General features: G+C 47.3%; 2 protein-coding genes across 2 annotated transcripts in view; both read right to left on the reverse strand.

Moving 5' to 3' along the window:
* Positions 1-3,022, reverse strand: part of Wdr45b (WD repeat domain 45B) — a 27,372-nt gene extending 24,350 nt beyond the window's left edge. Inside the window, exon 1 of the mRNA XM_021177760.2 lies at positions 2,807-3,022. Coding sequence (XP_021033419.1) covers positions 2,807-2,873 — 67 coding nt within the window. The 5' untranslated portion in view covers positions 2,874-3,022. The remainder of the gene's footprint in view (positions 1-2,806) is intronic.
* Positions 3,023-4,687: 1,665 nt separating this feature from the next.
* Rab40b (RAB40B, member RAS oncogene family) overlaps positions 4,688-14,790 on the reverse strand; it is a 31,611-nt gene continuing 21,508 nt past the window's right edge. Inside the window, exons 2-6 of the mRNA XM_021177978.1 lie at positions 11,733-11,793; positions 8,160-8,220; positions 7,359-7,436; positions 6,444-6,666; positions 4,688-5,876 (exon numbers count right to left, since the gene is read on the reverse strand). Coding sequence (XP_021033637.1) covers positions 5,605-5,876; positions 6,444-6,666; positions 7,359-7,436; positions 8,160-8,220; positions 11,733-11,793 — 695 coding nt within the window. The 3' untranslated portion in view covers positions 4,688-5,604. The remainder of the gene's footprint in view (positions 5,877-6,443; positions 6,667-7,358; positions 7,437-8,159; positions 8,221-11,732; positions 11,794-14,790) is intronic.

Genomic DNA, 14,790 nt, shown 5'->3' on the forward strand with positions numbered 1-14,790 from the left:
CTTTAATCCCAGCACTCGGGAGGCAGAGGCAGGCGGATTTCTGAGTTCAAGGCCAGCCTGGTCTACAAAGTGAGTTCCAGGACAGCCAGGGCTACAGAGAAACCGTCTCGGAAAAAAAAAAAACCAAAAAACCAACAAAACAAAACAACAACAAAAAAAAAACACCAATGGCAGCCAGTCAGTGGTAACACATGCCTTTAATCCTAGCACTTGGAAGGCAGAGGCAGAAGGATCCTTGTGAGTTTGAGGCGATCCTGTCTACAGATTGAGTTCTAGGACAGCCAGAGCTACAGAGAAACCCTGTCTCAAAAAACAAAAACAATCAAATCTAGAAATCAGTATATACAAAACCAAATTGTGACTGACTCAACTGTTTGATGTGAGTTCATACTATAAGGCTTAACTGCAGCCAGAAACTGTGTTAAAGTCTTGTTGAAACAGGGCTTCCAGTAGTCCACGATGACCTTGAACTCTGGATCCTCTTGCCTCAACTTCCCCAAGGCTGAGATTACAGAACTATTATCACCACTCCAGTAAAGGGAAGTACTGGAGCCTAAACCTATATGACCTCATGAAAGCTCCATAAACTGGGCTACATTCCTGTGAATGCCTGAGTTAGAATGGCCCCAATCAGCTCATGGTTTTGAATACCTGTTGCCTAGTTGATGAAACTATTTGGAAAAGATTTAGAGATAAGGTCTTGTTAGAAAAGGTTTGTCACTTGGAGCATGCTTTGAGGCTCCAAAAAGTTCACACCATTCCCAGTCTCAGTCTCTATTTCTTGCTTGTGGAACAGGTGTAAGCTCTCGGCCACTGCTGCAGTGACATGCCTGCTTCCCCGCTGACATCACGGTCATGGACCCTAACCCTCTGAAACTCTAAGTTCACAATGAACTCCTGTATAAGTTGACTTGGTTATGGTGTCTCATCACAACAGAAAAGTAACTTAGACAATTTGCTAGTTTCTTTTTCTCTGTCTGTCTGTCTGTCTGTCTCTGTCTCTCTCTCTCTTTGGAAACAGGATTTCTCTGTGTAGCTCTGGCTGTCTTGGAACTTATTCTGTAGACATGGCTAGCTTCAAACTCAAAAGAGATCTGCCTGCTTCTGCCTCCCCACATGCTAGGACTAAAGGTGTGTGCCACCACACCTGGATAAAAGCTAATCTCTCAATCTCTCTCTCTCTCTCTCTCTCTCTGGTTACGAGACAGGGTTTCTCTGTGTACCCCTGGCTGTCCTGGAACTCAGATGATGTCCATGAGCCTCTCAGCCCCCACGTGCTGATGCTACACGTGCTTGCTCCTTCACAGTCCTACAACGGGACCAATCCTAACACTGCAACCACCAGGCCTGGAATCCCGTACTGCTCAAGGCCACCACACTTGGTTTTCCACACTTGTAATGGGCTATGCACATTCTCTCCCTCTTACCTTGGTTTACCTTGGAAATCTTATAGCTATCCTACAGGTTCTGATTATAGTGAATGCATCCCTCAAACTTCTTCAAATGCCTAGCACGTGGACTCCAAGAGAATATATGCAGATGGGATGCACAATAGCACTACCGACTTAAGGCCAACTGTAATAGTAAGACCCCCACCTCAAAAATCAAAACAGCCGGGTGGTGAACATTTTTAAGGAGGTTTAGGGAGTTCCAGGACAGCCAGAGATACACAGTGCCAATTGTCTCAAAAATAAAAATAAACATAAAAATCAAAACAACTCATCTTCTTAGCCAGAGGCAATAGAGTGAGCATGCAATCCCACTTGCTCCAGGCACTGTGAAGGGAAGATTCCTGGAGCACAGCTCAAGATAAGCTTGAACAGGAGAGCAAGATCCAGTCCCAACAATAACAAAAATCAAGTTAAGTTCACTTTCCAAGACAGTAAGTCATAAATTTGCTACAGCACCTCGAAATTTTACATATGGAAAGCTAAGATGTTATAACTCTTAGAAGCCCAGAGTATCAGCCTTTACCCTTTTCCCTTGAGGAGATTTAGAAAAGGGAAGTTAGCTGGCATAGTGGCACACTCCTTTAATCTCAGCAGCCCTGGAGGCAGAGACAGGGTCAACAGAACGAGTTCCAGGACAGAAAAACCGTCTCGGAAAAAGCAATACAATAAAGTAAAATAAAATAGAAGGCGGGAATTTGACATCTGAGGCAGGGGATACAATCCCCATTACGAGGGGTTCCCGCCCATTATCTTGGAAATAAGAATACCTTCTCCAAGACCCCAAACTCAGGAGGCAAGAGGCAGTCACGGGAACGCAAATCATGTAAGTCCTTTCATTCTACAGAACAGAAGAAAATACCAGAGGGGAGGGCGAGGTGTACAGCTAAGACACGCATCAAGGCGAAGAACCTACACTCCACGAAGGTGCCAGCCGCAAGAACCACGACAAACTAGCGCCCCGCGACGGGTACGCCACCCGCTGGCAACGTAAGCGCTGGAGACCCTGACGCCCAGCAGTAAGCCTACGGGTTCTAGGTACCCGGTAAAAAAGTGGCACTGCCTGCCGACCCGGGCGGCCGCAGCGCGCGGAGGGGTGGGTGGGGTGGGTGGTCCTCCCCGCTATGGGTTCCCGGGCTGGAAAGTATGTGGGGGCGGGGGGGAGTCTCCCTACAGAGCGGTTCGGAGATTTCCTGAAAGAGCCGCCAGAGTCTGAGCTCTCAGGGCGCGACCGTGTCTCCGGTTAGGGTCCGGGGGACGCTGGCGACAACTCCGGGGCCCTGAGGTCGCGGCAGCGTCGGGTCGGGGTCTCCCGGAAGGGATGGGGTGTTGCCACGGAGCTGGGCCCGGGGTCTCACCGTGGTCCTGGTTGAAGCCGGCGTACAGCAGCCCGTTGCCGTGGGGGTTACACGGCAGGAGGTTCATGGCGCCGTCGTAGGGTCTGTGGCTCCTCAGCACCGCATACCGCTCGCAACCAGGCGATCTCTCCGGTCGCGCGGCGCTAGGGCCGCCGCGGCCGGAAGCCAGGGTCCTGGGGACTTGCGTCGTGCGTGTGTCGTCAGTGCTGCGTCATCACTGCGCGCGGACCCGTGGGCGCGCGTGCGCGCAACCAGCAAGCGCCGAGCGACAGACGCGTCCACTGCAGGGAAGTAGGTGGCGGGAAGTAGGTGGCGAGGGCTAGCCGGGCGCGTCCATAAGGGGCGGGGCAGGACGCAGCCGAGGGGAAGCTGCAGAGAGAGCTGGGTGCCCCGCACTCACACCAGCAGGGCAGGACTGATGGGACCAAGGACAGGGCAGAGAAGAGACTGCGCCAACGCTCCTGCCCACAACACAGTCTCCTGAAACCCTTACCGCGTTCCCACGATACACATCGAGTTCGACCAGAAGCAGCCTCTGTGTAATGGTACCTGCATTTTCCCCAAGAGACAAACACAGACAGACTATCCCCTATTTCTTCCCGAGCTTTCCCAACCATCTGACACGTCCTCCCACAGACACAAATTTCCAAAGAGACATAATAGGACACAACCTCACAGGAAAGATCCCCCGGACCCCGCGACTGTTGTTAGGGGTGCTCTGGTTACAGGGGTCTGGGATGGCTCTGGAAACTGGTGCTTTCTCCTCTCTACTACAATTCATTCTCCGGTTCCCTCTCTCCTCACTGGCTTCTCCCCTTACCTCTTTATCATCCTTTTCCCCAAGTGAAGACTTGTAGCATCTTAGGATTCAAAAAGCTTAAGCAGAAGGACCCTAGTCTCACAACCCACCATTCATCCCATCAGCACTGAAGAGGGGAGGGGAAACCCCTTCAGGGACTGTCCTTTCATCTCTCTAGTTATGAACCTAAGAAAGGGCAGCTAAGCCCTAAATGGTCTCACCATCTGTGAGAACATTTGCACAACAATAAGGTGGCTGTGAAGGTCCTGGCAGGATGTCTTCATAGTTGGCCACTGTCAAGGAGGCCTTGTTCCTTCAGGTTTCACTGGCTTACACACTCACCTGCCTCTCTGGATATATATTCACCTCATCTCCACAGGGCTGGATGACCCCAGCTTCAGGCCTTCAGTGGCTCAGATGGCTACACTCCTGCTTCTCTAAGGACATTGTTATTATGTATCTGGAGCCTCAAAAATTGTTAAAACATTGTAAATCAAATAAAAACAGGATATCCGAGCTTTATCTTATTTCAGTTTTCCTGTTGTTTAATCCCTCATAGGGTCTAGCTTCCTAAGCAGCAGGACCAGAAGAGAGACCTGTACTTGAGCCTTTATAACGCCAGAATGTTGTGGTGGTTTTGTTTTTGTTTTTTATTTTTTTGTTGTTGTTGTTGGCAAGGAGTGACAAGGGCTTCATCTCTAGGGAAATGTCTGGCCACAGCTCTAACAAACCTTTGACACTTACCAGGAGCCACATGAGAGAGTGTTTCTTTCAGTACTTCCACTTTATCTTGTTGAGACAAGGTCTCATTCTCTAACCCTGGAACTCACGATGTAGCTCCAAGTTGGTCAAAGTATCACAGCAATATTGCTTCAAGCTCCCAAGAACTGGGATACTAGGCATTCGTCATGACATACAGCACTATTTGTTTTCTCTGCATTTCTTCTCTGGGAAGAAATCCTTTGCAAAGATGACATAGGACAAAACTAAGCTTTGGGGTAAACATCATGAAGCAGGCAAGGAGACAAGTGCAGAAGAGAGCTGTGCTGTACCTGGATCTAGAGAGAGATACGACGACTCTGTCAAGAGAGGAGCAAGTATCCACTTTATTGAGAAACATAATCCTTAAATAACTGTTTTTACTTCTCCTTTACTGAAATACCTCTCTCCTTGCTAATCTGTTGAAACAATGCTGGCTGTGTTCAACATAACTGGAGATATCTTTGGCATTTTCTTCCCATAGTTTCAGAACTTGTAGGATACTTTGTACAAAATATGTAGGTTTACAGAAAAATATGAATATAGATTACTTATTAATCTCAAAATGTAGTAAACAACATAGCAAAAACTTTATCAAATCCATGTCCTACCCAAACGGGACAGACCTGTTGTACACAACCTGTGAAACTGCAGCATTTTTTATAAGTTGGGGCTTTGACATTAAAATGTTTACAAAAGGCCCCTCTTGTAGTATCAGTAATGCTAGATTATCTGATTATCATTGCTTCTGAAATTTCCTTGAACATGTATTCACTACACACATTTTATCAGCCATATAAAAGCAGTTACAGAAAAAGTTGCACAACAATCATGATAAAAAGTCACATCCATAATTTCGTATTAGCAAGAGTAGAACAGAATACTATTTTTTCCCCTTTGCACACACAAGTCTAGAACAAGAGCTTCATGCACATCCACGCAAAAGTGTCAGTCACAGCGCACTGGGCATTCCTACCACGACAGTGGCAGTGGCATTCCAAAGGAAGCAGCATCGTTACCGTTAATAAATGCAGAACGTGTTCCTCGAGTCTGGAAAGGTCTCTGTCTCCAGACTCTCCCAGAGAGCCAGCTCACTTTTTAATTTTGAGGCAGAGTCTCAAAATTGCCCATGCTGGCCTTGAACTCACTCTGTAGCTTAGATGGGCCTTGAGCTTGTGATCCTCCTGCCTTAGCCTCTTGAGTAGCTGAGATTACAGGCCACTGCCACCAGTTCCAGCCTCTAGGAAATTTTGCAGCTGTTCCTGGCACAGTTCCTGGGTGGGCTCTGGGGTGGGCGGATGGTCCTGACTTTGCGGAAGCTGTTCCTCTTGTGGCTGGAGTTGGCAGTGAGGGAGTAGGAGCGGCCATGCATCATCCTGGTGTTCAGGCCACTGGCCATCGAGAAAGACTTAAGGTGGCTTCTTATGGCGACAGGGAGGGGGAGCTTGTCTACCAGGTGCCCAGGTGTGCAGGACACCACAGCACGGCAGCAGAGCTCTTGCAAACTCAGTACTTGGGAAAAGAAAAGAGAACTGCTTACCTTATGTGTTCTATGATTAGGGATGGCTATAAGGAGGAAGAAGCCCCACATCTGATTGCTCCTTCCAGGAACTAGGAATCTCAAACGGGATGGCTGTGTCACTGATGACTATAGCAGACCCTGTTCTGCCTCCACCTCTGCCCATGTACAGACCACAGAAAAATCTCATCGTGAGCTTTTTTCCAAAGCTGTAATAATTATTCCTTTCAAATATATCTGATTTTTAAAATGAACATTTATATAGTGCAAACACACACCCATTCACTCACACACATACTCACTCACACATGTGGTATAACCCTACATGTGGAGATCCAAAGCCCACCATGGTTTCAGAGATCAGGCTCAGGTTAGAGCTTGACAGCAGGTACCCTTTCCCACTGAGCCATCTCCTAACCCCTAAATGCATTTGACTTCTGAGAATGACCACAGAAGCCTTGAGGTAGGGTCCTAGGAGGCAGACAATTATGCAGGGAGCTATAGAGCCACTTCACATCTGATGGAGCTAAAGGAGACTTAAACTGGCCCTCCTAACATACCCTTGCTTGGCCTCCAGAGACGGTCCATCCCATGCCGCAGCAGCACGATCCTAGCCAGCTCTGTGAAGGATTCTGTAATGTTGAAGTTGCACAGAGGGCTAACCTCAAAGAAGGTCACACCCAGGCGCTCAGCGTAGGCCTGGGCCTGTTCAGTGGGCACCTGCCGCTTGAATGCCAGGTGCAGCCGATTTCCCACCAAGATTTTAGGAACCCCAGGGGCATGCTAGAGCATGAGAAAGACAAGGAAAATGGTTGAGTGGTATGGCCCCGCAAATTCATGTCCTCGAAGAACCTCAGGACAGTACTTTATTAGAAAATAGGGTCTTTGTGTAATGTAATAATTTAAGATGAAGTCTTATTGAATTGGAGGGGGGATTATTCTAACGACTGACGTCTTCATAAGGAGAGGAGAGGACACAGAGGGGACTCAGGGAAATGCCACGTGATGATGATGGCGTAGGATGAAGTGACTGTCAAAGATGGCTACCACTATCAGAAGCTGGGACAGGCAGGAAGAGCACTGTACTGGAGCTTAAGAAGAATCCGGCCCTACCAATTTCTGTCCTCCAGAACCTGAAGAAAATCACTGTTGTTTTAAAACACTCAACCTGTAGCCCTTTATTAGGAAAGCCACAAGACCCTGATCAGCGGGCTTGATGCTCACCCACTAGGCTCCCACTAGTAGCTGGGCAAGCAGCAGTCCCATCCCTGCCCACCCACCATCCCACCAAATGGGAGTGGGGCAAGCAGAACCCACACACCCAGTCAGGGGCACAGCAGAGCCCAGTTTCCCCAGCCATAAGGTCCTTTGGTCATGCTGCTGGGTCTATCTGTGAGGCGAAGAATTCTCCCTATTGCTGTACTTCTGGCCAACAGCCACGTGGGCCAATCCCTGGTCAATATCATGTATCATACCTCATCAATCTCCTTAATCCATCGATTAATGCCATCAAAGGACCATCGGTTGGCAATGTCATAGACCAGGACCACACCCTGGGGAAGAAGTCACAACGGTCAGCACACAGAGGAACATAGCAGCAAGCTTGGTCCAGAGACTTGAAGAGACATAACTAACCAATCATTATTTTTTAAAAATCAAAGACAGCAAGATGAGGCTGGCCTGGAACTCATTGAGATCCATCTGCCTTTGTCTCCCAAGTACTGGGGTTAAAGTCTTGCACCACTATGCCTGGTTCCTAAGTAATCATTTTACCTACTTCAACAAAAGCATGTAATTTTGATTTAACCATTCTTTATAGACATTACATTATTATTTCCAATGATGTTTCATGCACTCACTGATAGATGCTCAACTATCAAATTGAGCTGGAGGCTGGAACTCATCCACAAGCTGCTCTGGGGCACAGGATGTGGGTACATTGTCACCTAGAGCAGAGCAAGTCTCCCTCCCCGTAGAGCGAATACATAGACATGCTTACACATATACAAGAAGCTCAAGTACATATGTGCACATGCTTACACACACACACACACACACACACACATGCAGGCAGGCACTCATGAGAATGCATGCCCACACACACTATCCAGGATGCTGAGAAAACACAAGCCACCAGTGAATGATTACACCCACATCAGTTTATATACATGCGTAATCGCCTCACCCTCCAGTTAGCCATAAAGGAGATTGCTAAGTAAAAACTTGTAAAGTTATTCTTCAAAATCAACTTGTTCCCAGGTTGGAGTGCTGTTTACCTGTGCACCTCTGGAGTATGAGCGGAATATGGTACAAAATCTCCCCTGCCCCGAGGTGTCCCTGAAAAAGATGTTGGAGACTGTTAAGAGGAAATTGATGTTTCTTCCTAATAACTACCTTCTCACTTTGGAGCCATGGCCATTTTTTACAGTCTCAGTGTTGGTGGACATCACCCGCCAGTCCAAGACAGAGCCACAAAGCCATCCTGAAGCTTCTGGAGTGATCTTGGCATCAACATCTTCTGGGCTCATTCCCTTTCTCATTGTTGTTGTTGTTAGTGGTGGTGGTGTGTGTGTGGTGTGTGTGTGTGTGTGTGTGTGTGTGTGGTGTCGTCGGGCATACATGTTGCATGCATGTGTATATGTGGGTTCATATGTCTGTGTGCACATGCATAAGCCAGGATACATGCGTGGAAGTTAGAGGACAATTTGTGGGAGCCTCTCCTACCATCGTGTGTGTCCTGAGGCTCAAATTCATGTCATCAGGCTTGGTGGCAAGCACCATTACCCACTGAGACATCTTGATTTGTTTTGTTTTTGAGAAAGGGTATTACTCTGTAGCCTCGGCTTCCTGAGCACTGACAGTAATGGTGTTTGCCACCATTCTTGACTTGTTCTGAGGCAGGGTTTCTTTGTGTAACTCAGCTTTGAATTAAACTTGCTTCCTCTTCCCAAGTGCTGTGATTATGGGCATTTGCTACCAAGCCTAAATTTTTTTTTGTTTTTGTTTTTGTTTTGTCATTTTCGAGACAGGATTTCTCTGTGTAGCCCTGGCTGTCCTGGAACTCATTCTGTAGACCAAGCTAGCCTTGAACTCAGAAATCCACCTGCCTCTGCCTCCTGAGTGCTGGGAATAAAGGCATACACTACCACACCTGGCTCCCAAGCCTGGCTTTAATGTTTACTTACAAAAATATTCATTTGTTTTTATTTATGTGCATCTGTGTGTCTGTGTGAGTTTTTGTGAACTCTGTGCATGCTGCAGAGGCCAAAAAGAGGGCGTCAGGTTCTCTGGAACTGGAGTTACTGGTACCCTTGAGCCAGGTCTGGTGCTGGGGACCAAACCCAGGTTCTCTGGAAGAACACCAGTACTCTTAATACTAACCTATCTCTCCAGCCCCTAATATTTAAAAGTCAAACTAGAGCCAAGCAGTGGTGGCACATGCCTTTAATCCCATCACTCAGGAGGCAGAAGCAGGAGGATCTCTGAGTTTGAAGGCAGCCTGGTCTACAGGGTTAGTTCCAGGACAGCCAGGGCTTGAAACCCTGTCTCAAAACAAAAGCAAACAACCAACAAATAAACAAAAAACAAAGCAAAAAGAAAAAGTCAAACTAGAACCAGGCATTGGATTTGGGAGCACATGCCTTTAATCCTAGTACTCTGGAGACAGAGACAGGCAGATCTCTCTGAGTTCAAGACCAGCCTTGTCTATATAGCAAGTTCTCACTACTCAGGGATACATAGTGATACCCTGTCTCAAAGTCAGACTAGAAACCTAATAGTGGGGCTGGAGAGATGGATCAGCAGTTAAGAGCACTGACTGAGGTTCTGAGTTCAACTCCCAACATCCACATGGTGACTCACAACCATCTGTAATGGGGAATCCGATGCCCTCTTCTGGTGTGTCTGAAGACAGGGACTGTACTCACATATATAAAATAAATAAGTAAATAAATATTTAGAAGCCTAACAGTGGGTTTTAACATGATTCTCAGAGATTAAATTAAATCTAATACAGATTCTCAGTTATTCTAAGGTGGGGGATGCAGCTTGGTGGTTGTATACTTCCCTCATGAGAGAAAGGCGCTGAGTTCGGTCCCTAGCACCGGATAAACATTTTTTTCAATGATAGGGAAGATCCTTCTTTGACATCCAGTTGTACCATAAGCAGATCCTCCAGATATGCCCCTAAGTTGATCAACACAAGGAACCCATAGGACTTCTGCTTTGCAGGTGATGACACACAGATACTCAGTAGGCAAGATCAGCATGCCAAGAAACTACCAGGGAAAAAGGAACGTTCCCAGCGTGGGTCCCTGGTATTGTGCGTTCATGGTAGTAACTCTCTGGAGAGGGTACAATGATTCTTCAATCTTTTTTTTTAAAGCTATGTAGATACACAATCTGCACATACTGTTAACATACCCACTCCAGCACTACTCTTGGGAATGAAGAGTTTCCCAGCCATGTATACCAGGTGTGTCTTCACAATGCCCATGGAACGGATACTGGTGACTAACCCAACACATGAGAGGAGTGCTGCAGCTCAGGATGGACGTGAGCTGGAGGCACTGACTTTTGTCAAAGACAGGGGAAGGACCATCTCACTGCTCTGAGAAGTGAAGTAGTAATCAAAGATTTCAGAACCAGCCTCAACAGAATCCACGGGAAGCCATTAGAAAGTCTGTGGCAAGACAGTAAAATGGAGTTGTATCTGATGATGACCTTGCGTGATGCTGGTAATCACATAGGCCTATGAGAGCCCTGCACATAGCCACAGCGCCCTCTACAGACATGGGAGGAGAAACAGGCTGGAGGCTGACCAAAGGCCTGGCCTTGGAAGTCAGGAAACTAGAGTGGTTGTGTTGACTGTGTAGAAGAGTCGGTGTGGACACAGCAACGGACACCACCTGAGAGAGGCTTCAGGTCATACAGGGACTGGGTTTTGTTTTTGTTTGAAATTTTACTTATTTTTATTTTATGTGTATGTGTATGTGTGTTTTGCCTGCAGTCATGTCTGTGCACCACATGTGTGCAGCACTCATTGAGGCCAGAAGAAGGCATCAGATCCTCCAGAATTCATGGTTCCACCATGTAGGTTCTGCGAATGAAACCCAGGTCTTCTGGAAGAGTAGCCAGTGTTCCTAACCATTGGACTACCTCTCCAGCTTCTGGGATTGATTGTTTTTGAGCATGGAGGGAGTCCCTGAAGCCTCTGGAAGAGTGCAGTAAAATAGGCCTGGATTCCTGGGGAAAAAAAAAGTCAGTGGGAGCTGGAGACTCAGGAGAGACCAATACCACTGTGATGTTAGGCCATGCACACAGCTGCAGACTCAGCATCTTTGTGCAGTGCCATCAGGGCTAGAGGTACAACCTCAGATGTGTCTCCCCACAGGTCAGGGGGGCTCAGGAAGGAGAATGAGCCCCTAGTTCCCAGGCTTAGGGTTGGCGTAGTACCTTAGAAGCCAGAGCAGAGGGAGCTGTCGTCTAGGTGGTCGACAAGTCCTCTGCCCTTGGCACTAGGGCACTCTGAGCTCCATGTGGTACAATCACAACCAGGAATGGGAGAACTGGGCTGTCCTGGTCACTCTACTTCTATCCCTGACGACACCAGGTGAAGTGAAACAGGAAGCAGGTGACAATGAGGTGCCTTCTATCAACAAAGGCTCTTTCTTGGACACAGCTTAGCCCTTGGTACACACATCCTCTTGAACAATGGGGTAATAAGATTCAGTGGACCCAGACAACTGCATCAGCACCTTCTGAGGAAAGCCACCAGCTCAAGCCGGCACTAAGGGCCATGGCTCCAGGACTATGACTGGACATCCCGACCAGAATAGCCCCCAACTCACCACAGCTGCAGTTTCACCCTTCGGCCATCTAGCAGGATGGTGGTCGTCTTGTGATCAATTCCTGCAAAAGGGTTGAGGACACCTTAGGTTTTGGGCTGGATGTATCACCCATAACAGAACTATGAAGCATGTGAAACTGTTGCACTGAAAGAGAAACAGGTTCCTCATTGTATAGCTACAAGTTCACAAGCAGTTGTTGTGAGACCCTGAATATGTATCTCTGAAGACTCTCTCGGACCCCAGGGGATAACCACTCCAATGCAAGCACCACAGCATCTATGTTGGCTGCCATCAGCTCAGTGTTTCCCAGCTGGGTCCATTGGGCCTTGCTCATCCCCTGCTGCTGTCTTGTGGATGGGCCCTGAGTCAGTGGGCTCAGGCTGATCCCATGATGCCGACTTGGTCCTTCTCAATAACTACTCTAAGTCTTCCCAGAGCCATGTGTGGCCTGGTGGCTGCTGGATTTGCTGTAGTGCTGTAGTCCATTGGGTTTTGTATTCTTTCTCTGTCCTTCCTTAACTCCGCCCTCTGTTGTAGCCACCCCACACTGCACATGAAAGCTCATCTCAGCTGTATCTAAGGGGACAAAGTCAAAATAGCAGCGCTGGCAGCAGGAGTGTGTCCTCAGGTGTCAAACTAGAAATGTGAAGGAAACGCAGTGTGGGAGCAGAGAGGGAGATGCCACCTCTGAGACTGTGGCATGGGAAGGTGAGCCTGGGGGACAGCCTTGAGCCAGATGACCTCTAGACTAGACATTATGGGTCTTTTTGCTAAACTCTCCCCTCTTTTCGAGGTTTGTGGGTGTGGGTGTGGTGTATGTACATGTCTATGTTTGTGCATGTGTGCCTAGCATGTGTGAAGGTCAGAGGTTAACCTCAGGTCAGTCTTTTCACCTTATTTTAAGATTTTATTTTTAATGTGTGTATGTTTGTGCATGCATGTGCGCGCGTGTACGCGCGCGCACGCGCGCGCGCGCACACACACACACACACACACACACACACACGTGCGCGCGCGTACACGTTTACTCATGACCTGTAGTTACAGGCAACTGTGAGCAGGCACGGAGGTGCTAGGAACCAAACCACAAGAGCAACAAAGTGCTCTTAACCACTCAACCATTTCTTCAGCAGTCATTTTATTGTTTAAAAATATATTTAATTTAGCCAGGCATGGTGGTACATGCGTTTAATCCCAGCACTCAGGAGGCAGAAGCAGGTGGATCTCTTTGAATTCCAGGCCAGCTTGATTTAATAGCAAGTCCCAGGCAGGCAGGGATACATAGTAAGATCGTCTCAAATTCAAATTATTTGATTTATTATTATTACTACTGTTATTATTTTATTAGTGTGTGGGGGGGGTGGGCAGGGATAGGCTGTGCACTGCGGTACTCATGGGGGTTTGAGGACATCATCCAGGGATCAACTCTCTACTCTCACCTCTGTGTGAGTATGAAAGTTCAAACTCGGGTTGTCACTGTCACCCCCTGTCAACCCCACAGTCCCTCGTGCCAGGGTTACAGATAGGCCTCTGAATTCTGCCGTGGGTGTCGTGGGTAAGGGCGGTGTCTATCCACGGGCCAACACACTTTCATGGCAAGCTCTGTACTGACTGGGCCATGCCAGCAGCCCTGCAAGTTTTGTGTTTTATTCTTATTACATCATGGTCAAGAATGCATGCCACAACACTTGTGCATGTATGTGTACTCAAAAGGCAACCTCTCCTTCTGCTTTGTGGGTCCCAGGGACCAAAGTCAGGGCCATATACATAGTGGCAAGGGCATTTACGTGCTGTCCTATCTCACTAGCTTCTTCAAGCTTTTATTTTATTTGCTTTGGTCTTTGTTGTTTGAGACAGGGTTTCTCTGTGAGGCTTGGCAGTCCTGGAACTTACTCTGTGGACCAGGATTGCCTCTCACTCAGAGATCCACTTGCATCTGTCTCCCTAATGCTGGGATTAAAGGAATGTACCACTAAGCCTATGCCGCAGACCCTCTGGGTCCCTGTGTCTGCGTAGAACGGGTCTCTAGTCTCGGGTAGGCAAAGCGTGGATGAATGAGTGACAAACAGACACACACAGGAGAGTTCGTGTGGAATCTGAGTGTAATTTTTGAATTGAGTCTCAGACTTTTTATGCAGAGGACAATAAGGAAGTTGGGTGACATAATCGCTAGGTACAATTGAGGTAACAGGAATCTTACATAAAACAGAAGAATGTAAACACAAAAGGTCTAACAGGAACCACCTGGGATAGAATTCATTGATAACAGCTGGGATCAACAAGGGTTCCACCTAAGATTCACTAATCTTAGAAGCAGGGTCAAGGGCTTCGCGTCCTTGCCATAGTTCTTATTTTAGTCTCTTATATAGTCCACCTTCCCCTTAGGCCATTGTAAATACATGTGTATAGGTGTAACTCTGCTATAGTATCTATTCTGGTTTCTCCTTTGGTCTGAAACTTCCTTCTTCCTTAGTGATGGTAAATTCCTGTGAAGGGCAGTGACCTAACTTTTACTCAAAGAGATAGTGTAATACCAGGGGCAGTACTGAATTCCAAGCCCAAGGTCTTGCTAAGGACAAACTAGGATTGTTGGAACGCTGGCGAACGGCTTTAGCTATGTCAGAATTCAATCTTAAAAAGCACTTATGATAAAAAAATATTGAAAGAGAGCACGTGAATCCATACACTAGAACTAACGCAGAAATGGAACTCGAGAATGAAAAATTACTGTATGGGTAGAGAATGCTAGACTCCAGGAAGAGAGCTTCCTTAAAACTCTTTTGCCTCATGAGTGACTTTTAAGCCTCTCGGCTTGTCCAGTTGACTCGACCAGAGAGCGTAGCAAGCCTACATCAAGCTTTTATTTTAATAAATATGCCTTTCTTCTAAGATAAAAGATGAAAAAATGTTTTTGAACATGTGTAGGTATATACATGTGTGCACACGTGCGTGCGTTTTGCTGGGGATGGACAAATGCTAGGTAAATGCTCTACCAAAGGGCTGCATCCCAGATTCCCTCAAGCTTTTGTTTTGGTATACTTTTTTTTTTTTTTTTTTT

The sequence above is a fragment of the Mus caroli genome, chromosome 11, assembly GCF_900094665.2.
Source record: "Mus caroli chromosome 11, CAROLI_EIJ_v1.1, whole genome shotgun sequence".
In the NCBI taxonomy this organism is placed as follows: domain Eukaryota; kingdom Metazoa; phylum Chordata; class Mammalia; order Rodentia; family Muridae; genus Mus; species Mus caroli.